Raw genomic sequence first — 22,432 nt, 5'->3', positions numbered from 1 at the left:
GCTCCTGCCCTTTTGTCTAGATTCACCGACGGCGGGCCTCTGCCAGCCCTCCCTCTGGGCTCCTCGACTGCTCACCTGGTGACAGACCTGCCATCTGGGTTCCGTGGCACTCTCAGGGCGGAGTCCCTTTACTTCCCGACCTTGTCCCCAGTCTGCTGCAGTGGGGAGGGTTTGGGAGAGGTGCCCCGGGGGCTCCTGACACCCCCAAAGCCACCTGCCTTCACCTTGGGTCTGTGGGGTAGGGGCGGGAAGGGAGCAGGTGCCTTGCTTTCTCCGTGCTTTTTCTTTCACTGAGGAGGTTCCTCTGAAACCTCAGGTGTGCCGCCCTGTCTTCAGCTTCCACCCTCTGACTGGGCCTGCATGCTAGTCAGTCTCCATGCAAGGTCCCAACCGTTTCTCAGAGCAGAGGCCAGCAGGCTTGGGGGCCACGCGGCACAGCCCCACCCCCACCCCCCCCACGGGGCCACACTGACCGATCCGGCCCCATCTCCCCTTGTGCTTCCCGCCCTAGATCTAGCCCAGCTGCGCAAGAAGTTTGAGGAGGACAAGCAGAGGATTGAACTGATGCGGGCCCAGCGCAAATTCCGACCCTACTGAGCTGAGTTGGCCCACGGGCCCCACGGAGCAGAACGGTGAACGGTGACGGTGCGCGGTTGGTGAGGACGCGGAGGTCTGGAACGCTCGTCCCCGGCTGCCCAGGCCGAGGGGCTACCGTGTCAGCCAGCCCCCGAGGCCGGAGTCCCCACGGGTGGGGTGAACGACAGCTCCTCCCTGGGCCCTGGTGCTTCTGCAGTCTCGGGGCCCCATGCTGGCGGGGCCTGCCCGGTGTGAGGGCTTGTCAGGACGCCACCAGCCTGGGGAGCGCTTGCTCCCTTCTCATCTCTGTTCCCGGCCTGTTCCTGGACTCTCCTCTCAGGTTAAGTGTCTGCTGTGTTCTCCCCTTCCCCCATTGGAAGGGCCCCCGCTGGCAGCGAAACGGCCTCGGAAACAGTGCGAATACAGAACATTTTATTTTTCATCCAGCTGGGCAGCAACCTGGCCCTTCCTTCCTCCATCTGCTACCCACTCACTGCCGATTATCGGCCACAAAACGGACAACCCTCCAGGTCCAAACAGTGTCTCCCCTTTGAAGTCTCGGATACCAAAAGTCAGAATCTTGGCCCCATCCCTCCAAACCCTGGTTTGGTTTCTCTGCCTCAGCCCCTGCTGGTCTCCAAGACCCGCGAGGCCTGTCCCCTCCGCACCTGGCCTGGCTGTGGGGATTGGGAGCAGGGAGTCTGGGGGGTGAGTGGGGGGAGCGGGGCAAAGCCCCAGGCCCAGGCTACAGCTGGTTCGGGGTACTGCTCTTCAAAAAGGAGCCGATGATCCCGGCCACATGCTGGGGTTGGTTCATGTGGACGTAGTGATTGCCCGGGACTTCTGTGTACTGGAACCACTGGAGAGGGAGGGATGCGTGGTGAGGTGAGGCCTGGATGCGGGGGCTCCGTGGGCCCCTCTTCCCAGGGCCCGCTGCCTCCCTGTGTCTCAGGAGGGTCCCTCACAGTGACCCTCGGGGCAGTGACTGACCTGCAGCTCCAGGGGCACCCTCTGGTTAAGTCAGGGCCTGGCTCAGAGCCAGCAAGAAAGGCCTGTTTGGGGGGGTAAGTGTCCAAACCCTGGGCTTCTGGACTGTTCTGAGCGGTGAGGTTGTAGAGCGAGGCTGGGGAGGGACCCGGGGTGCTGTTCATTCTGCCACTTTAAGGTTGGCTTGAAAAATGAGCAGCCTTTCAAACTTGATCCTCCTTGGGAGGCAGGAAGGCACTGCCCGCTGACCGTCCAGCCGGCCACTCCAGTGATGATGCCGAGATGTTAGCAGAGGCCCCCCGGGGTCAGGTGTTTATGGTGGGTGATGGTCGGAAAGTGCCAGGTGCTCCCAGGGACAAAGCATGAGTCTCAGCTCCCCAACTGGGAGACCCACCCTCACCTGCAGCCATCACCCACTGATGTAACTGGTCACCTGCTCACCCTAGAAATTGTGGGATGGCCTCTGGCCCAGTTGGGCTTGGCCTACAGGATATGTGAGGACAATAAAACTGGGAGATTCTGCCAATTAAATGTGTTTCCTGTGCTGAGTCACATGTGGCTCCAGGGACTGGCCACAGTGGGGAGTGAGGCCTGGTAGTTCCTGGCAGTCACCCATTAGACCTGGGGCCAGACCAGAGCCTGGGTGAGGACCCTGCTGACCCCCAGCCTGGCTGAGCCCCGCACACCTACCTCCTTTAGGACAGATTTCAGTATGTCCTTCACCAGATTTAGGGCCTCCTTGTCAGCGTCGTTCTCTCTTCTCACGTTATAAAACCCTTGCATTGCTCTGGAAAGCCAAAGAAAAATCAGGGCTCACCTTAGGGCCACCTTGCGGTGCCTCGCCCCTGCCCTGGGTTCCAGGCCGAGAGGAGACAGGCCCGGGCTTGCCTCTGAGTTTCCCTCAGAGCCCAGGTGTAAATCAGGGTCGAGGCACCGGGCACCTGCGGGCACTCGGGGCTCACTGGCCAACGTGAGCCAAGTGCTGTGGGTTCAACTCCATCGAGTTGCAGGACCTGCCTGTGGCCACAGCCTCTGAATGGCAGGGCCAGGAGGTGATGACAGGCTCTTAAGTTGATGCTTTCTCTCCCGACATCTTTACTGAGAGAACTTCACCCATTTAACATGTACCATTCCATGTTTGTTAGTATATTTGAGTTGTACAACCATCACTACGGTCAGTTTTAGGAAGTTGTTATTGTCTCAAACATCCCAAACCCGTAGTTTTCTTTCTCCCCCCCCCCCCCCCCCCCCCCCCCCCCACACACACAGAGTGCCCAGTCCATCTTCTGCAACCACTGATCAACCCTCTCTAGACTTTCCTCTCTGGACTTGCATGTGAAGCAAATCGTACGTGGGTACATGGGTTTGTGTGGCTGGCTTCCACTTTACATAATGTTCCCAAGGCTCGCCCGTGTGGCCTGTACAAGTTCGTTCCCCTTTGTGGCTAAAACATAGCCCACTGTATGGAGGTACTGTACTTGGCTCATCTGCTCGCCGGCTGACAGACGTCTCCACCTCTGGGCCGTTGTGAACAACACTGCTCTGAGCCGTCACGTACGAGCTGTCGTGTGGTCCTGTGTGGGGCACACAGATGCCCAGGGAGTGCAGTTGCCGGGTCCTGTGGTAACACTGGCTTGGGAAATTGCCAGCCTGCTTTCCAAGTGGCTGCTCCGTGTTACAGCCCCCCAGCACGAGGGTCCTGGTGTCTCACATCCTTGCCGACACCGGTTATCTTTTAGTCTGGCCGTCCTAATGAGGACGTGCGGCGTATTTCCCTGTGGTGTGGATTTGCCTCCTAAACCCCCGTGCTCAGCACCAGAGACACACGTGTCCCCAGAAGTCGGGGTTCCTGCCTCAGGCATGCCACAGTCTAGGCTGGCCGCAGCAGAGCAGAAAGCGGCATCCAAGCCACACGGAAGGATGTTCACTGTGGGACTGCTTCCGGCCGGGCGCCGGGAGTGGGGAGGAAGGCAGGTGAGCAGCCCGGATCTGGGGCCCTAAGGGGTCTGGTGTGGCTGGAGAATTCGGTAGAGCGAGCGTCCCGCTGTCAGGCCCGCTGGCCCCTGCCTCGCAGACCCCTGTTGAGAGGTGCCTTCGAATCCGCTCCACCCGCTGCCCGAGCCCTCCCCTTGCTTTGCCTTCCACTGCTTGGGGCAGTGGGAGCAGCCACCCATGAAAAATGACGGCCAGGTCTCGCTGGTAGAACCGGGAACCTCCCCCTAGAGCCGCGGAGATTCCTGACAGTCGAGCCTCTCGGGCACATGGCTCCAACTTACTTGATGACCAGGATGTGGGCCTGCAGCTTCCTGATGAAATGCACAAGCAGGTCCCTGCTGATGAAATCGATGCTGTACTCTGGCTGCAGAGACAAAACCACAGTGAGTCCTCCCACAGGTTAGCGGGTGCTGCTGTGGGTGCGAAGCCCATCTCTCTTGGGGGCAGCGGGGGCCTCGTGGGGCCACCGTGGCCATCTGCCCCAGTACCCAAACACGTCACCTCAACAGAGGCCTCTCTAAACCCCACGGGTCAGACTGGTTTTCCCCCCTAAATCTGTTCTCCCTCTTTCTGGGCTCACGGCTGCCCAGCCAGACGTTTCCAAATCCCTTTACCTCCTGGTGTGTTTGTGCGACTAAATGCAGAAAAGTGACCCGGGCTGCTTCTGGGCCTAGATTTGAGGACTAGGTGTGGCCCCTCGCCCCGAAACCCCTTTCCCCATCCACAGGCCGCCCTGTAGTGCTGCCGGGCCAGGCAGCGGCCATTTCCACGAGAAAGAAATCTGCTTAAGCCACAGGGCAGAATGAATATACCTCGATGTCCCCACCGCCCCCGCAGGCCTCCATCATAGCCCGGACCACCCTGTCTTATGACCATTGAAGGCGTCAGATCTGCGCTGTCCCACAAGGGACACATACGTGGCTATGAGTGCTCGAAATGGGGCTAGTCCAAGCTGAGATGCGCTGTAGGTGGAAACTGGACAGAGGATTTCAAAGACAGCATGAAAAAATGCCCAATATCTGAAATGTTTATACTGACTACATCTCGGATACATGGAGTTAAAAAATGTGAAAGTTGGTCTCACCTGTTTCTTTTTACTCTAATATGGCTACTCCAGGACGTGAAATTACACGAGGCTCACGTTATGCTTGTACCGGACTGTGCTGCCCCAGCCCCAGAACTCGAGATGTGCCATAGGAGGAGCTCGATACAGGGGTGCTGAGCGGATGAATTCCACAAAGCTCCCACGAGGGCTGACTGTGTCAAGTGCCCGACACTCCTCCACCCCCTTGACGAGTATGAAATCCTCATGAGAGCACACACGTGCACACAGGCACACCTCCAGTCACAGCCACGAGAGCACACTGCCCTTGTTCTGCGCCGACCTCCCAGCTAGTTCCCGCTCCTTGGGCGAAAGTGACCTTGGGTGCTCTTCCAGAAACAGGCGTTCCCAGATGAACGGTCTACGAGGACCCGGACATGCTGCACCCCCTCCTCCAGGCAGAGCGCCCAGCTCAAGGAAAAGCACCAAGGTGGCTCCTGCCCACAGAGGGGCTCCCCGGGACCCGTGCTGATGGGCGTATTAAAACGGTGCTTTGGTGGAGGATCACACGGGCTAAAGATGCACGAGAGCAAACAGGAGACGGCACCAGGACTCGGCTCAGGTGTCTGCCCCCAGCCCCCATCCTCTTCGCCTTGCTTCCATAGGCTTCTCTGGCCGAACTGGGGCTCTCTGGCTTGTGGGCTCAGGCCCTCGACTCAATTCTGTGTTGGTCCCCAAGGCAGAGACCGAGGGATATTCCCTCCACATACGTCTCCAGGCGTGAAAGCGCAACACAAGGCTGGGGTTTTGCAGTGGTTTCTTCCAAGGCCACGATAGGAGGATATTTCTCCAAGAAAGTCTTTAAGAGCAAAGGCTGTTGGGTGTGCTTGTCTTTTTTTTTTTTTTTTTGGTTGTCTCTGCGTCTACCTCCCTCTCCTCTTACCTTCTTTCCCTAGTCCACTTTCACTTCCCAATGTATATTTTTCTTTTGTAAAATTTTTTTTGACTCTTTTTGTTTGTTTTTGAGAGCGAGGACGTGAGCTGGAGAGGGGCAGAGGGAGGGAGACAGGATCCAAAGCAGGCTCCATGCTGTGAGCAAACCACGTGAGACCGTGACCTACGCTGAAATCAAGTCACCCAACCAGCTGAGCCACCAAGGCACCCCACATTTTCTCTTGTAATTCAAGTGTAACTTACGGCAAAGTCCCCAGATCGATGTGTCGGTTCGGGATGGCCCTTCACATATAAATGCATCATGTGACCCAGATCGAAGCCTGGAACGTCGCCAGCACCCAGCAGGTTCCCCCCTGGAGTGTTCTCCAAGGACGTCACTATTCAGACCTCTAGCCCCAGAGATCAATTTGCCTCTGCTTGAGCTTCAGGTAAATGCAATCCTACGGAGTGCTCTCTTCTTTCTGGCTTCTTTTGCTCTGTGAGTGTGTTGGTTTCCTCGTTCCTGTGCGGTGCTCCGGTGTCTGAATATATAACAACTTATGCATTCTGTCGTTCAAAGACATGTAGGTGAGTTCCAGCTCGGGACTGTTACGAATGAAGCTGTTATGAGCATCCCCACACGTGTCTTTCATGCACACGGCACGTATTTTTGCTAGGTCTACACCTAGGAGTGGAATTGCGGGCTCACAGGATTTGCCTGTATTTTGCTTTAGCGGTTCTGCACCAATTTTCCAAATGGTTGCATCAATTTGTACTTCCTCCTGCAGTGTAGATGAATTCTGGTTGCTCCATGCCCCGAGTAAGACTTGGTATTGTCAGGGGGCGCCTGGGTGGCTCAGTCCGTGTCTGACTCTTGGTTTCAGCTCAGGTCATGATCTCACGGTCCGTGAGTTCAAGCCCCACACCAGATTCTGCGCTGACAGTGCAGAGCCTGCTTGGGATTCTCTCTCTCTCTCTGCCCCTCCACTGCTCGCTCTCTCTCAAAAACTAAACTTAAAAAAAAAAAAAAGACTTAGTGATGTCAGGCGTTTTGATTTTGGCTATTCCAGTGATGTAGAGGTGTCTCATTGGTCTTTTGATTTGCATTGCCCTAATTAACGATGATGAGCACCTTTCATGTGTTGATTGCCCACTTAGATAGCCTTTTTCTTGAAGTGCCTGTTAAAATCTTTTGCCTGTTTTTAAAAATGAGGTTGTTAGTTTTTATCTTATTGATTTGTCAGAGCTCTTTGTATATTATGTGTATGAGTCCTCTAGTAGACCTATGCATTTAAATATCTTCTTTTAGTCTGTGGCTTGACTTTTCACTCTCTTAAATTGTCTTTTGATGAACAGAAAGTATTGTTATTATTTTTTTCTTTTTGAGGGAGAAAGAGAGTGTGCATGAGCACAAGTGGGGGGAAGGAGCAGAGGGAGGGAGAGAGAATCTCCACTCAGCATGGAGCCAAATGCATGGCTCAGTCCCACAACCCTGGGATCATGACCTGAGCCAAAATCAAGAGTCAGACACTCAACCCACTGAGCCACCCAGGTGCCCCCATGATGAACAGAAATTCTAAATTTTAATAAAGACCTGTTTGTCGATATTTTTATTGATTCACATGTGTATGTTGTTTTATTTAAAATATATTGTCTACGTCAAGGTCATGAAGGTATTCCCTGTTTTCTTTAGAACTTTACTGTTTTACCTCTCATGTTATGATCTGTGATCCATCTTGAATTATTTTTGTGTGTAGTTTGAGGCAATGATCTAGGATCGTACTTTTTCATATGGATAACCCATTGCCTGAAAGCCACTAAATTGAGGTGGTGCCTTTATTATGAATAAGTGATACCCATTCATAATTTTAACAGTAACTAAATTCCCAAAGTATTCTACAAACTCAGTATTATCCCAATATAATCTTTTTTTAAGTAAGCTTTATGCCCAACATGGGGTTTGAACTCACGACCTCAAGATCAAGAGCTGCATGTTCTACCAACTGAGCCAGCCACATGCCCCATCCCAATATAATTTTTAGCAGAAGACGATCATTCCAAACTTCATTTGGAAGTGAAAATATGCAATAAAAGCCAAGGAAACGTGTAAAAGAAGAACAAGGAGAGAGCCCTGGTTCCACTAACTATCAAAACAATTAGAAGGAAATAGGAATTAAAATAGAATGGTATTTCTCAGATGGTGACAAGATCAGTGGAACAAAAAATGGAATTCTAAAATGAAATTTTAGAATTTGTATCTATGTTCCAAACATAAACTTCAAATCGGTGGGCACTCTTCCCATTTTGGGCACTGTGACTGACCATGACCCCGCTGCAGAACAGCTGTGTGCTCCTAGGAGGGGGAAGGGGTGTTTCCAAATGCCACAAAAAGTAACCAACCCAACCCGCACTGCGGAGCGATGGAGAGTTGGGGCCCTGCCCTGCTGCCTAGAGGGTTGCCTGGCTCAGGTCAGGGGTCCAGCCAGGATCACTCTTTCTGGAGGGAAGCTTTCCAACAGGGGCCTCCAGGACCCCACTGGTTAGAATCTGGCAATTAGCTCCCAGCCTGAGGACCAGCACACAGAAGACAAAACACGATGAGTGAGTCTTAGTGGTTAGGAGGACCCCCAATAACTGGTAATGGGCCAACTGGCTATTCATCTGGGGGGAAAATGAAAATGGATCCCTACCTCACGCCATATTGAGAACAGATCCCAGTTGGATCAAAACCAAAAGTCAAACATTCTCATCCCTTTGGGTAATGCCCTGGTCCTGGCCTCATGTCCACATCTGGGCCTGGGTGACGACTCTCAGTGGTCTCCCTGAGACCACCTGAGGCCAGAGGTTCCTACCTCTAATGACAGCATCTCACATGTGCAAAACAAGTTACTCTCTTAAACAATCTCATTAAGAGCACCGTCTGTGAGCACCTAAAGCAATGTGCTAGAGCGCTCAACACACAGGCCTTAACTAGTCTACACAGCAACCCCACAAAGGTGGGCATAGGGGCTGGTACCTCCTAGCTTTTCATTAACCGGCTGCATGGATGAATAAACCAATGAATGCACTTCATTTTTGCACACAAGACAGGTTCGGAGCAGGTAAGTGGCTTGCCCAAGGTCACACAGCCTCTGTGGTGGAGTTTCTGCAAATGCCCCTGTCGCACAGCTCCGGCTGGCTGCTGGCTTCCAGGCCTCGTGTTATGCAGCCCCTCTCTCCCCTTCTGGTCTTCACACCCTCCATCAGGAACCCCATCTCAACACATGCTCTAAGCCTATTCTAAGCCCCTATCTACGTGGTAAGCAGGTACCTGGAAAGTCTTCCCCTTTCTTACCCAGGTCGATTCCGCCACTCTGGACCTGGCTCACGTCCCACTTCCTCCAGGAAACTCCTCTGACTGCCCCCTCTGCCTGCCCCCCTCCCCCCCCCCCCCCCCCCCCCCGCCGCCAGAGTGCCTTTCCTGAACTCCTGCTGCCCTTCCAGTTAATCCACATCCACGGAAGCATTTGCAAACACTTATGTGAAAGCCTAAACGAACAGCAAAAACAAAGAGCCCTAAAATAGGTCGGCGTCTACGTTCATAGTCACGAAAACACAAATGGGGCTGCAAAATCTGCCCTCAACGTGGCCAACGGTGGGCCTTGACGTTCACGTTTTGCTCTGTGGGCCCCTGTGTGTCAGTAATGGTTTTTCAGTCGTTCGTGGGTGTGCAGCCCCCACCGACGGTGCTGCTTGACCGCAGGCAAGTCGTCAGGCTGCCTTCGTGTCCTCGCCTGCGGGGGCCGACAGGTCCCTCCTCTGGGGCTGCAGTGAGGACTACCCGGGCACACGTGCAAGGTGCCTGGAAGGACCAGGAGCGGCCGCTGCACCGTGGCCACCTCCCGCCGGCGTCCCTCCATGTCTCCCAGGTGCAGGGCAAACCCCGGTGCAGCCCCGACTCGTGCCGGCCCCCCTGGGGATCCCTCTCCACCTCAGCCCTTGCCACAAAGAGACCAACGATTCGAAAGAGGCTGTGCACCACCTCACACCCGCCAGGACGGCTGAAAATTTTTTGAAAAGGAAAGTGACGCGCGCTGGTGAGGTGGCGCAGAAATCGGAACCCTTGCCCGTGGCTGGTGGGAACGAAGACGGTCGCCGCTGCGCAAAGCAGTCTGGCGTTTTCTCAAAAAGGTGAAACACGGGATCGTCGTGGGACCCAGCAATTCCACTCCTAGGTGTAGATCCAAAAAAATTGAAAGCAAGGGCTCGAACCGATATTCATAACCCATGTTCACAGCAGCATGGTTCATAGTCACCGAAAGGGGGACACAACACAAGTGTCGATCGACGGACGTGTGGATCGATCCAGACAAGCGGAATGTTACTCAGTCACGGGAGGAATGAAATTCCATCACCTGCCACAACACGGATGAGCTTTGGAAACAGTAAGTGAAACAAGCCGGACACAGGAGGCCACGTTTTGCATGATTCCACTTAGATGAGGTCCCTAGACCAGCCAAGTTCATACGGAGAAAACAGAACGGTGGCCACCAGGGACGGGGGGAGGGTGGAGAACCGGTGTTCGGTGGGGACAGAGTTTTTCTGGGGGCAATGATGGTTGTAGGACATTGTGAATGTATTTAGCGCCACTGAACTGGACACTTACGAGTGATTGTAAAACGATGGCTATTGTGCCACGCATGTGGGACGGCGATAACAAAAGAGAAAGGGAGATGGCAGCACTCACCAAAGTGATCCTCCGGTCTCTGCTCAGCACCAGACCTGGAACGGAAGCACAAGGACGGGGGCCTCAGTGCTGCCTGTCGGGGTGAGGGACTCGGCACGGCTTCCCTGGGGACCCGGGGCCCTTCCAGCCGGGGTGCTCTTCTTCAGCCTGCACTCGTGTCCTCTTGGGACCGAGCCAGGGCAGCAGAGCTTGGCCACGGCCACCCGGACACGGGCCAGTGTGGCCCACCCGGGCACGTCCCTCGGGCCACCCCAGAGAGCGGTGCAGGACGGTGATGGATGGTGGCTGTCATCTCTGAGAACCTTAAGGTGATCGTGTGATCTTTAAACCCCAGGAAGTACCCAGTGGCTAAGCATCAGTGCCATCAAGTGTCAAAGAGGTTGACAGAAGGTTGAAGAAGGCTGGCAGGGTTGGGAGACCCGTGGTCCCACCTGCTGGCCAAGCCTCGGTTCTCTGCCGCAGCCTGACGGTGGACTGGAAGGATATGAGCACGCTTAAAAAGCGGGTTATCCTGGGGGGTGAGCTGAGCCACAAGGATGGGAAAGGGGTAAGACACGGCGAGACACGCACAGCTGTTTATGGTACATTGTGTTTCAGACCACGTCATGTAGCACCTGTTCGAAAAAGTAATATTCACGTAAAAAGCAAAACCAAAATGGCGACTGGGTTGGCATCCGTGCCCAGCCCTTCGTACACCCCCATCAGATCCGGAGGAAGGGGTACTTGGGCAGGACGCACGGGTGGGGGGGTCCACCAGGGGAAGGGCGTGAGGTCTCCCTGCTGGAAAACTGATGTTTGAATACAAAATGGCTTTCCGAGAAACAATTATGGGAACATTAAGGAGAGCTCTTTTCCATAATTATTAGGTTTCCCCCTCTAATTAGAGAGATTATGGAACTTTTAGACATAGTTTTAAATATAGACGATTAACTGTTATTAGAGGTTCTTAGGCATTTGGGACTCAAAATACTTGGGAGGACCGTGTAATCATCTCGGCCTAATGAAACCAAGGCTGAGGCCTCTGGGTGACCTTCGGCTCTGGCCGTGACCTCCCTGCACAGACAACCAGCCCCTCGCTGCCCGTGCAGGACCACAGGCAACCCCGGGGCTCCCACCTGGGCTCGCTGCTTCCTCCTTCCTCCAGGCCTGGGCTCCAGCTGCTCAGAGGATGTGACACAACTTTGAAAGGGGGTTACCTTAAGGGTGGGGTGACCCCCAAGGTACCTGGGGGTTCCTACCGAGCTGTTTTCTCTGCCCTGGGCCATGGCTTCTCTTCTCTTTGGCCACATCCTCCTCCTATTCCAAGACTCGCTTCCACTGGGCACATCCTAAACAGGCCCCAGCAGGCTCACAGCCTGGCTGCTTTTCTGTTGCTTCCCCCGCCCCATCATGAGACAGTGAGACTTTCGAAGGCCAGAAATGTGTTTCTCAGACCAGCAGGCCAGCACAGATACCCCTTAGAGGAGTTCCACGAACAGATCCAAGAGCAAGCAGCCCTTTTCTGGAAGGCTGCTTGGTGCTCTTCTCAGACTCAGGTCCCACGACATCAGGGCCAGCAGCTGCTCAGCGGGGCTTTGCACTGACTTAACTCCCTTAACAACCTGTTTCACTGGGAAGGAACTGAGAGGGATGAGGCCAGCGTGAGCCCCGGAAAGAGGAGAGACTGGGCTCGGCCTGCCCAGAGCGGGCTCTGCCCCAGCCCTGCTGGGGCCCCTCGGGCTAGCCGGGCCAGTGACTTGTGAGCCGACACCTCCTCCAAGACTTTTGGAATCCCTAACAAGTCGCGGGAAACATACAATTCGTAAGAAAATACTTTCGAATGCGGGAGATGTGATCAGAACCCTAGACCGCCCCCCCACCCGTCTCCTGCCACAGCCAATAAAGACTGTGCTGTTGTGATATAATAGGAAGTAGATATTTTAGTCTGCAGGCCTGGCTCCTGGCCAGAGCTCCTAAAGCCTGTGTAATCTAAGCAATAAAGGTGCCAGGAGCATCTTTTGTTCTAATATTTGGCCTTTGAGGCCAGGTCCTGGCACAGAGCTTCAGAATCCCTTGCAATTTCCTAGGTGATAGGAGCACCTTTGGTCCTAATGAGGGGGCTCTTGGTGGGCTTCAGGGTCAACCTGTGATTAGAAGCCTGAAATTTTACGTCGACCTCCCCATCCTCTGGGAAGGGGAGAGGGGCCAGAAACTGTGATGATGGACCATGTCTACACGGCGAAGCCTCCGTTAAAAAAATCCCTCAACTAGGGGGTTCAGGGAGCTTCCCAGGCTGGTGAGCACATTGGTGCTGGGAGGACGGTGCACCCAGGGGACGCGTGGACGCTCCGCACCCCTCCCTCACACCCTGCCTTCTGGATCTCTCCCGTCTGGCTGTTCCTCAGGTGTATCCTTTATAATGAACTGTATCCTAGGGAGTAAATGGGTTTCCCAAGTTCTGTAAGCCTCTGAAACTGAGGAGTGGGTGGAAGGAACCCCAGATTTGTTTGTTTGTTTTTAAAAAAAATTTTTTTTTTAAATTTACATCCAAATTAGTTAGCATATGGTGCAACAATGATTTCAGGAGTAGATTCCTTAGTGCTCCTTCCCCATTTAGCCCCTCCCCCCTCCCACAACCCCTCCTGTAACCCTCAGTTTGGTCTCCATACGTATGAGTCTCTTACGTTTTGTCCCCCTCCCTGTTCTTATATTATTTTTGTTTCCCTTCCCTTACGTTCATCTGTTTTGTCTCTTAAAGTCCTCATGTGAGTGAAGTCATATGATTTTTGTCTTTCTCTGACTGACTAATTTCGCTTAGCAGAATACCTTCCAGTTCCATTCACGTAGTTGCAAATGTCAAGATCTCATTCTTTTTGATAGCCGAGTAATACTCCATTGTGTGTGTGTGTGTGTGTGTGTGTGTGTGTGTGTGTGTATACACCACATCTTCTTTCTCCATTCATCCATCGATGGACATTTGGGCTCTTTCCTTACTCTGGCTATTGTGGATAGTGCTGCTATAAACATTGGGGTGCGTGTGTCCCTTCGAAACAGCACCCCTGTATCCCGTGGATAAATGCCTAGTAGTGCCATCGCTGGGTCGTAACGTAGTTCCGTTTTTAGTTTTTTGAGGAAGCCCCATACTGTTTTCCAGAGTGGCTGCACCAGCTTGCATTCCCAGGGAACCCCAGATTTATAGCCAGTGAGTCAGAAGCACAGGTAGGAGCCTGGACTTATAACTGGCATCCACAGTGAGGGCAGCCTCGTGGGACTGAGCCCTTAACCTGTGGGTGGGTCGTGTCAGAACTGAGATAAGTGAGACACAGGACCTCCAGCTGGAAGAGTCGGTCACTGTGGGAAACACCCACACACTCAGTGTCAGCTCCGCAGGACAGAAACGGTTCTCCCTCACAGAGACAAAGTCGTTTTCCGTGCCCAGGGCCCCTGCTTCGGTTCCCCTCTCATCTCCAGACCCAGCTCCCGACTCCAGCCCCACTTGGCCTCCCCTGCCACCTTCCAGATTGTTCTAGAACTGGACTCTGCAGAGTCTCGCTCGGGGTGGTGGCGGCAGGGGGCGCGGCTACCACCTTTCAGTGGGTCCCCACCCACCACCTTGGGCACCTTCACCTTCACCTTCACCACCTGTTGCTCAGCGTGCCCACGAGGTCTTCCCCTCTGTCCTCCTCCAACCTCCCACCTCCCGGCCACCCTCCTTTCTCCTGCCCCTGAGCCCACATGCTGTCCAGAAGGACCTTCACCAGGTGACTGCTCCAGCCCACCCCCTGCCTTCCCGTGCTCTCCCAGGGCGGGCGCTCCTTAACGCGATATGCTTGGGAAGGAAGGAAAACCATCACGGAGTAGACAGTTATCTTCTGCATCTGTTTTCTAGAAACCAGCCCTCCCTCCTTCTGCAAAATGGGAATATTCACCCCTTGGGCTAAGAACCCCCAGGAATAAGAGGAAGATGCCCAGCAGGCCAGCCACCAGATGGTCCCCTCTCTGCACCCAGTGGGGGAATCCCACCTTGAAACACTCCTGGCATTTTCCCAAAGAAATGTGTAGTTTTCAGGCATCCCCAGCGGAACCAGGTCCCGGTGACTCCTTAAAACCTTCAACCAGGGGCGCCTGGGTGGCTCAGTCGGTTAAGCGGCCGACTTCAGCTCAGGTCATGATCTCGCGGTCCGTGAGTTCAAGCCCCGCGTCGGGCACTGTGCTGACAGCTCAGAGCCTGGAGCCTGTTTCAGATTCTGTGTCTCCCTCTCTCTGACCCTCCCCCGTTCATGCTCTGTCTCTCTCTGTCTCAAAAATAAATAAACGTTAAAAAAAAAATTTAAAAAAACAAACAAAAAAAAACCTTCAACCAACTGCGGCAAGAAAGCAAAGAGCTGGCCAAGTAGCACCTGCCGTTGCCACCCTGACCCCAGCCTGAGCAGGGGCCCACCCTGCAGCCAGTGCCAAGTTCAGGCGGTTCCTCACCTCCCCACCCTTCAGTGAAAACTGTGCCAGAGCCTCCCTCTTGTTAAAAAGAAAACCATGATAAAGGAAATGTTGGACTTTGAATGGCTGTGGGCCCTGCCCCTAGGCTCCCAGGGAAGCTACACTTAGAGCTTTGACTGCGGTCAGGATGGCTTCACTGAACTCCCAGGCATGATCTCTATTTCTGCCCCGAGCAGACACTGGGCAGGTGCCTCAAGAGCAAATGCCCTGGGGCGCCTGGGTGGCTCAGTCGGTTAAGCGTCTGACTTCAGCTCAGGTCACGAACTCGTGGTCCGCAAGTTCGAGCCCCGCGTCGGGCTCTGTGCTGACAGCTCAGAGCCTGGAGCTTGCTTCCGATTCTGTGTCTCCCTCTCTCTCTGCCCCTCCCCTGTTCATGCTGTGTCTCTCTCTGTCTCAAAAATAAATAAACGTTAAAAAAAAAAAATTAAAAAAAAAAAAAAAAAAAAAAAAAAGAGCAAATGCCCTAAGAGAAAATACCTGTTTATTTGTGTTGTGTTAACAGGTCTCGGCGTGGTCGGCAGGATATCAGAGCAGCTCGCCTGAGTGCACCCGGGGGGTCCTCAGGACTCGGTGCTGGGTGCCCGCACGGGCCCCTCGTCCCCGCCCCTGACTTCTCAGCACCTCACAGGTGTCTCTGGTGAGCTCTCCTGATACCCGGACCTCCTCAATTTGAGTTGACGGTCCTGACTTTTATTCGAGCTGTTAAAGGTGATCTGTAACCTAGAGGGTGGAGTGGACAGGACTGTTTGAAGTTGGCCTTATACTAATGGATGTTATTAATGTGAGGCTTGGGTCAGTTTTCTGGCTAGAATTAGGAGAGACTGAATCACTCAGCTCCGAAGGGAGGGGACACTTGCTCCTTCCGGCCTAGCGGAAGCGTCTGAGGCTATTCCTCCAGCCGTGTGGCGGTCCCACAGCCACTTCCATCTCGTAAGGTAACTAGTGATTGGCTTGGCCAGGGAGGCACACGTAAGGATCGACCGTCCGGTGCTCTGAGCTCCCCCGGTGGTCTGAGACCTCTCTGGGAGAAACCCAGACACGTGAGAGTGTCTCAGGGCCCTTTGGAAGCGACACTCATGAGCAGCATCCCCTGGATCCGCCTCACTTAATATCCTTAGATCTTATTTCAGCCTTACTCTAAAAATAAAACCGAAACTAAAAGGCACAGGGAACCGCGCTTCAAAGGAGGGAACGGTCCCGCGAAAAACTAACAGCCCGCCACGGGCCACTCCAGGAAGTCGCTGCGTGGTACACGTGAGTCTGTACTTGTAAGTGCTTCTTACTTAAATGGGGAAATTTAAGGAAAACCGGAGTCTCAGACGGCCACAGGGCATTCTCTTGATACGTCTGAATTAGCTTCTTATGCGCGCACAAGTAGAGGAGACCGCCCCTAAGACTAAGAAACCGGAAACCAGGGAGCTGTTTGGGTTGATCAGGGAAGCCTCCAACTTTTGGGGGAAGACCAGTGCTAACAGAAGCACCCTGGGCTTCATTCGGTTTGTTGTTGCAGGTTCTGGTAATTTGGCACAAACCTGGCCGTATTCTAATTGGAAATGACTAATTCACAGACCCATAAACTCTAAGGCTGTCTTACAATTAGATTTGTTTTAGTAAAAGGGGGATAGTTGGAAATTGGGGTCTTTATTTTATTTTTATTTATTTATTTTTTTAATGTTTATTTTATTTTTTATTTTTTTAAACGTTTATTTATTTTTGAGACAGAGAGAGATAGAGCATGAATGGGGTGGGTCAGAGAGAGAGGGAGACACAGAATCCGAAACAGGCTCCAGGCTCTGAGCTGTCAGCACAGAGACCGACGCAGGGCTCGAACCCACGAACTGCGAGATGGTGACCTGAGCTGAAGTCGGACGCTTAGTCGACTGAGCCACCCAGGCGCCCCTTTATGTTTATTTCTTTTTGAGAGAGAGACAGACAGAGTGAGAGCAGGGGAGGGGCAGAGAGAGAGGGAGACCCGGAATCCGAAGCAGGCTCCAGGCTCTGAGCTGTCAGCACAGAGCCCAACGCAGGGCTCGAACCCATGAACCGCGAGATCGTGACCTGAACCAAAGTCGGACGCTTAACCGACTGAGCCCCCCACGGCGCGCCTTCTTTTTTTTCCATGCCCAACGTGGGGTGGCACTCACGACCCTGAGATCAAGAGTCACGTGCTCTACTGACTGAGCCTGCCAGGCACCCTGTCCGCTTGTCCGTTTTGAAAAACCTCTTTTGAGTCACGCTGCCTCAAACCCTAGCCTCGGACACCAGCACCCGCCACACGGGCCAGCACAGCATGGCTGGAACATTCCCCAACGTTCAGTCCAAAGACACCTGACGACTCTCAGCTGCCTGAGCTGGCGTGAGTCACTTGGCCTTTCCGAGCCTCAGTTTCTCCAGCCCTGGAGGGGGTGAGTATAGGGCAGCAGGGGGGTTCCATGAGATACTGTTTGCTGAGCACTTAGCGTGATGCCAGGGCCAGAGCAAGCAGCCCTGGAGCTTAGCTATCACTCCTCAATAAGAACAGTGCCAGTAAGCGACGGTCTCGGAGGGTGACAGTCCCTACCTGTGGCCACCTGGGTGGTTCCTCTCTGCAGGAGAAGCCGTGCACATTCCTCACCCACGTGACTGTTGTTCTTCAGGAACCTGGGGAAGACAGAGGGACGCTCAACGTCTTGGGGCAGGGGAGGTCAGATGGAAAGGAGAGGAGGGCCGCCCCACGGAGGACACAGGCATGTGTCGGTGGGGACGTTCGCATCAGCAGGGTGCGTATGTGAGTGTGCGTAGGTGTGCGTATTTTCACCCCTTTAGACCACAAATATTTATAGATCCCTGACTACCAGCGACACTTCCAGGTGCCGGAGGGACAAAGGCAACCCGCCAGCGGCCACCACCACAGGTCTTCAGTTGCCTACAGGGCAACTGGACCTGGGGGAGTCAGAGTCCCAGCGGAAGAGGCAGCCAGCCGAGGCCGGAAGGAGGAGTGGGGAAGTTAGCAAGGTGCCTGCAGAGACGACCAGGGAAGAATTACAGGGCGAAGAAGCGGGGCAGAGGACGTGTGGAGAGGGGTCCTGGTACATGAAGGGCGTGGCTATAGAGCGGGGAGGATTAAGAGGCAGATCAAGTCCCGGCTGGGGTGTCTGAAGAGTGCCAGGCAGCCTGGTGCCCAGGGGGAGCACAGAGAGAAACAGGCTTGCTGTGCATCTGCGAGGAGACAGATGCCCCCTCTGTGCCCCAGAGATGTCCTCCCTTGGTATCCCACAGCTCCTCCGGCTCCGCCACAGCCCCGTCTCCCTGGATTGCACTCACCCCTGCAACATCTCCTCCGGGCTGAGCACTCGCTGGGGCTTCTGGGAGGCCTCTATTTGTAGCATGTGTTCTATCATTCTCCGCTTATAGGTCAGCAAGTTCTCCGATTCCTGGGGGGTTGCAGGTTCTGCTGGGTGGGCAGGACTCCGGGCTGCAGACAAAGGGGGCCAGCTCCTCCCCCGCCCCCCATGCACCCCCTTTAGCCGGGAGTCCTTCTGACCCAGTGAGGGGGCGGGGCACAGGATCAGCCCCTGCTAGTTAGTCCTGTGATCAGGGCAAGTTGTCTGCCTCGGTCACAGCCAGGCCAGCCCCCCCCCCACCCCCCCCACCCCCCCCGGGGTCAGACAGCGGCAGGGATCAGGTTGGAGGAGGATGGAAGGGAAAGGAAACCTCGGTCAACTGCCAGAGCTTTGCAAAGGTGCAGCGGTAGGCCCGGAAGTCAAGCACCACCCAGGGTCGGCAAGTTCATCTGGTTTAATTAATGCTCTCACTCCAAATGGTGGAGAGGAGACTGCCGAGCGGAGCACTTGGGGCTGCCAGCCCCCCCCTTCGAGTGTGCCCATTCCCAACCCAGCTCCCTCTGAGAGCATCCCAGCCCTGCCCACGGTCGGCTCCGTGAGCAGCAGTGGGAAGTGACGCTCCCATCCAACCCCCTGAGAATGCAGGACAAAGAGGACCAGATACCCAGACCCCCGGGAGGAAGATCCTGGGGCACGTTGTTCGGTGACTCAGATAAAGAAGGAAGAGCAGCCCAAGTCTCACTGGATCCTCACGTTAACCCACAGGCCATCTACTCATGAAACCAGCACTTACTGAGCGCTTACTGTATGCTGGGATTGGGCATGTGGTAATAAAAAGACAGCGTGGCTCATGCCCTTTTGGCATCTGTGGCCATTTTACAGATAAGAAACTGGAGTTGGTGACAAAGCTGTGTCATCACCGAGGGGCTGAGGCCTCGGGAAGCAGGATGACCGAATGTGAGAGAGGGGGCAGACACCTCTGAGGTCATCCAGCCCAACCATCTCATTTTGGTCCGGATAGGCCAAGTCGCTTGCCCAGGGTCACCCAGCAGGTCAATGGCAGAGCCAGGACTCAGATGCAGGGACGGCACTGTTTGTTGTCACTGGTGGCAGCGGCGAGAGGGATCGGCACTTTCCCATTGGTCTGCACTCAGGGCTGCTGTGTGCGGTTGTCCAGTGTGTGCACAGCGCAAAAGCATGCAACTGAGCATGAATGCGGGTGGCCTCGCCAAGCTGTGTGCCCCCAGAGCTTCCTCAATCCACCGTTCCTACCCTCCCTGTCCCCTGCCACTTCATGACTGATCTGGCATTCTGTAGCCATGCCGCATACAGGGTTTCCAAGGATCACAAAGACCCCTGCAACCCCTTTCTCTGCCCACTCCCTGGGGTATAGGCTGCACAACCCTGTCCTCTGTGGGGATCCTCTCTGATCCCCCCTTGTCTACCCTCTGCCACCTTCTCCCATCTCCCTGGTACCCACCAAAGAGACAGGGCTGAGGACACTACCGGGGGGCCTGGGTCTCCCCCATGACGGTACGCATGAAAGCCTTTATTCTTACTTTATAGTCCAGGACACATGGCAACGCGTCCAGCAAGATAAGTTTATCCACCATCTCGGGGAAGGTACAGGAATACTTGATGGGACCCAAAAAGGAAACAATGAGTAGGAGAGGAAGAAGGCAATGAGACTCCAGCTTTTCCCTGGGGACACTGGTATTTCCAGTGTCTTTGTTCCCTTCAGGGTAGCCTCCTCTCCCCTCCCCACAAGGTCCACACTCAGACCAAGGTCCACCTCCTGCTGTGGCTAGATTCCAGGGCTCCCTGGGGATGAAGAATGTGGAAACTCTGAACTCCATCAGGAATCTCCAGTTTCAGCAACCTCCCCACAATAATGATTACCGCCAGTGACAGAGCAATCTGACACTAGGTCATAAAATGCTGGCTTCAAATTTGTGATAGGAGGACACACTTCCTTTCCTGGCGCCGTCCCCTTCTTTCTCCCGCTCTCCCCCGCAACCACCACCCCCTTCCCGCCCCCCCCCCCGCCACCTGTCAGAGCACCCAAGGTGGCCAGAGGTGGTCACTGCAAAGCCATCTACTCACCATTCCGCCCACAATGCCACCTGGGGGGGGCAAAAGAAGAGTGGGCTGGTATTCTCCCAGCTCTTGAAGTCCTACGAAAACTTCCTCCCAAGGGCTGCCCCACCCCAGGCTAGGGGCCTGGCTCCTCTCTCCCCCTGGGGCTCTTAATTCACCGTCAAACTTGGGGTTCCCTCCCTGGGGCCATATGGCCCCTTCGTCAGACCTAACCACTCAAAAGGCCACATTTCTCTTGTCACGTTGGAAGACAGCCACCTCTGGGGCCGTATGTCCCTTGGGGGAGTTGCCTCAGGCCAAAGGGCAGAGCGCCCATAGTGCCCGCACACCCCTTCCCCTCTCCTTGCAGTGCCCAGAAGTGCAGGGTACTGGTGTACCGATTTTCTCCCTCCCTCGCAGCCCCCCAGCCCAGTCAGCCCCCTGCCCGCCCAAGTGTAATGTATACTCACCAAAACTGTGGCCCATGATGGAAAAACGATTCCATTTCAAAGCTGAAAACATAAGGAGCCAGCTTTGGATGGGCCCAGCCTCCCGCAAACCTCTGTCCTGCAGTCCCTGAGGTCACGACGTCCTTCCCCAGCATCTGGGGTGCCCCACTCAGGAAACTAGCTCAGAGGGACCCCAGCTTCCCTGCGGGAGCGGAACCCACAGGAGGAATAGAGCTCTTCTTTGGCTAGCCCTCTCCAGCTCTCCCAGAGTCACCCATGAATTCGTGGCACGACTAAGGCCAGACCCCAGGTCACTCCCAGGCCGGGATCGCTACCTGGTTACCACACCCCACTCCAGAGAGGACAGGGGATGTCCCCAGTGCACCCCTACACACACACACACACACACACACACACACACACTCGGCCTCTTATTTACCTGCTACAACTCTCTGGACCTCAATCACAAAGTTTTGCTGGTAATACGGGAGACCTGGGCTGTAATGCGATGAGAGCCCATGTCCCCCGAAATCCATGGCAACGTAATGAAAGTCTGAGACGAGAGACAGGGGTTAGGAGAAGGCACCTAGGTCAGACGTCTCCCCCCACCTCTCACTCTCCTGCAGTCTATGCCCCGCTGCCCCTCGGCTTCCCTTCAGCCCTACCTTTTGGGAGAAGAGGGATGAGTCTGTCAAAGGAGTTGGCATTGTCCAGCCAGCCGTGCAGGCAAAGAACCGGGGGGCCCTGCCGGGAGCCCCAGAGTTTGGCAGCGATGTGTCCCCAGGGCACAGCCAGCTTCATCTCTGATGTCAGACCTAGAAGACAGCCACCCACCCACTCATCCATGAAGCCGGCACTTTCTGAGCGCCTCGTCAGTGTCCCAACGTGTCGGGACTCACAGCACTCCCAGCACAGCCCAGGGAGGCTCAGATTCCCACACTGCCCTCTGGGGCTTACCAGGAGAGAGCGTGAGGTGGGTTGGGGCATACCCAGAGGAAGGAAAGGTAAACTGGGTCCCCTGAATGAGGAAAACCGACAGAACTTTACGGAACTGGCTGGGGAAATCGGCTAGACCCCGGCTCTGCCACCTGCTGGCTGTGGCACCATGGGCCAGTTACTAAAAAAACCTCCTGAGCCCCAGGTTTCTTTTCTGTAAAGCTGGCGTCAACAGAGTACCAACAACATACTCTAAACTTTCAGAAGGGCAGATGGGATGGCCCCTCTCCTCGCTTCCTCACAGTAAATCTGATCATGATCACATTCCCTTCGCAAACCGGTAAACCGAGGCACGGGGAGGTGCGATTCATGCCCAAGGTCACCACGGAGACTGAAGCAGGGCCAGGATCTGGCGCAGGCGGCACAGCCCCAGGACCCCAGTCCCGACCACCCAGCCCCACGCTGTCTCTGTTCTGCTCTGGGCCGGGCTGCCTTCTCCACCGCCTGGCGCTGACCTTTTCACCCCGCTAGCCCACCCGCCGGGCTGGAGACCCGTGAACTCCCCGCGCCCCCGCGCTTATTTCTTGGGCTCTCAGACCTCTGAGAGGCCACGTGTAGCCCTGTCCTGCCCCCCCTTCCTTCCCGCGGGTCGGTCCGGCCTGCTCCCACTTCCGCTCCGGGGTCGAGGGTGCCAGTGGTGGAGTCGCGACCCCGGGGAACGCGGCGTGGTCAGTCGTAAGTAGCTGGGACAGGTGAAAGGGCACGCGTGGCCTCCCCCATCCCACTCCGGCATAAGGGGCCCGGGGCGCGGCGTCTTCACCCATTACAGTCGTCCTGCGGGGCGCACGGGGCCGTCACTCCGCTACGAGGTCGCCAGCGGTAGTCAGAACCTCTGAGCTCCAGACCCCGCCCC

General features: G+C 55.1%; 2 protein-coding genes across 5 annotated transcripts in view; one reads left to right on the top strand and one right to left on the bottom strand.

The window, feature by feature from the left end:
• Positions 1 to 1,022, top strand: part of RRP7A (ribosomal RNA processing 7 homolog A) — a 7,599-nt gene extending 6,577 nt beyond the window's left edge. The window contains exons 7-8 of one of the 2 annotated variants that reach the window (XM_019447085.2): positions 512 to 645; positions 917 to 1,022. In XM_019447085.2, coding sequence (XP_019302630.1) covers positions 512 to 597 — 86 coding nt within the window. In that variant the 3' untranslated portion in view covers positions 598 to 645; positions 917 to 1,022. Of the gene's footprint in view, positions 1 to 511 lie in introns of both variants that reach the window. The other variant, XM_019447084.2, reaches the window with a different exon arrangement.
• On the bottom strand, positions 987 to 22,432 carry SERHL2 (serine hydrolase like 2). 3 transcript variants are annotated; one of them, XM_019447083.2, is made up of 12 exons: positions 22,340 to 22,432; positions 21,249 to 21,398; positions 21,023 to 21,136; positions 20,605 to 20,646; positions 20,162 to 20,181; positions 19,618 to 19,692; positions 18,039 to 18,148; positions 17,296 to 17,375; positions 10,260 to 10,294; positions 3,840 to 3,922; positions 2,254 to 2,350; positions 987 to 1,435 (listed from the first exon to the last, which is right to left on the bottom strand). In XM_019447083.2, exons 1-12 carry the CDS (start codon positions 22,341 to 22,343, stop codon positions 1,322 to 1,324), a joined length of 924 nt encoding a protein of 307 aa, XP_019302628.2. In that variant the 5' UTR covers positions 22,344 to 22,432; the 3' UTR covers positions 987 to 1,321. The 3 variants fall into 3 exon arrangements, 2 of the variants coding, with proteins under 2 accessions (XP_019302628.2, XP_019302627.2); XM_019447082.2 differs by lacking the exon at positions 22,340 to 22,432 and adding an exon at positions 22,189 to 22,333; XR_002079290.2 differs by lacking the exons at positions 987 to 1,435; positions 22,340 to 22,432 and adding exons at positions 3,042 to 3,641; positions 22,189 to 22,333 and having other exon boundaries at positions 2,248 to 2,350.

The sequence above is a fragment of the Panthera pardus genome, unplaced genomic scaffold, assembly GCF_024362965.1.
Source record: "Panthera pardus isolate Hobbes unplaced genomic scaffold, ASM2436296v1 HiC_scaffold_6, whole genome shotgun sequence".
NCBI classification, from domain to species: Eukaryota; Metazoa; Chordata; class Mammalia; order Carnivora; family Felidae; genus Panthera; species Panthera pardus.
Note: the sequence above shows the minus strand (reverse complement) of the source record. Positions and strands in the feature narration are given on the sequence as shown.

Excerpts from the sequence above, each read along its gene's own strand:
- SERHL2 (XM_019447082.2), bottom strand. The coding sequence starts at position 22,312 with ATGCCGGAGTGGGATGGGGGAGGCCACGCGTGCCCTTTCACCTGTCCC. Across the intron at positions 20,182-20,604 it reads CATCATGGGCCACAGTTTTG|GTGGCATTGTGGGCGGAATG; the intron begins GTGAGTATACAT and ends TGCCCCCCCCAG. Across the intron at positions 10,295-17,295 it reads AACCACCCAGGTGGCCACAG|GTCTGGTGCTGAGCAGAGAC; the intron begins GTAGGGACTGTC and ends CTTCCGTTCCAG.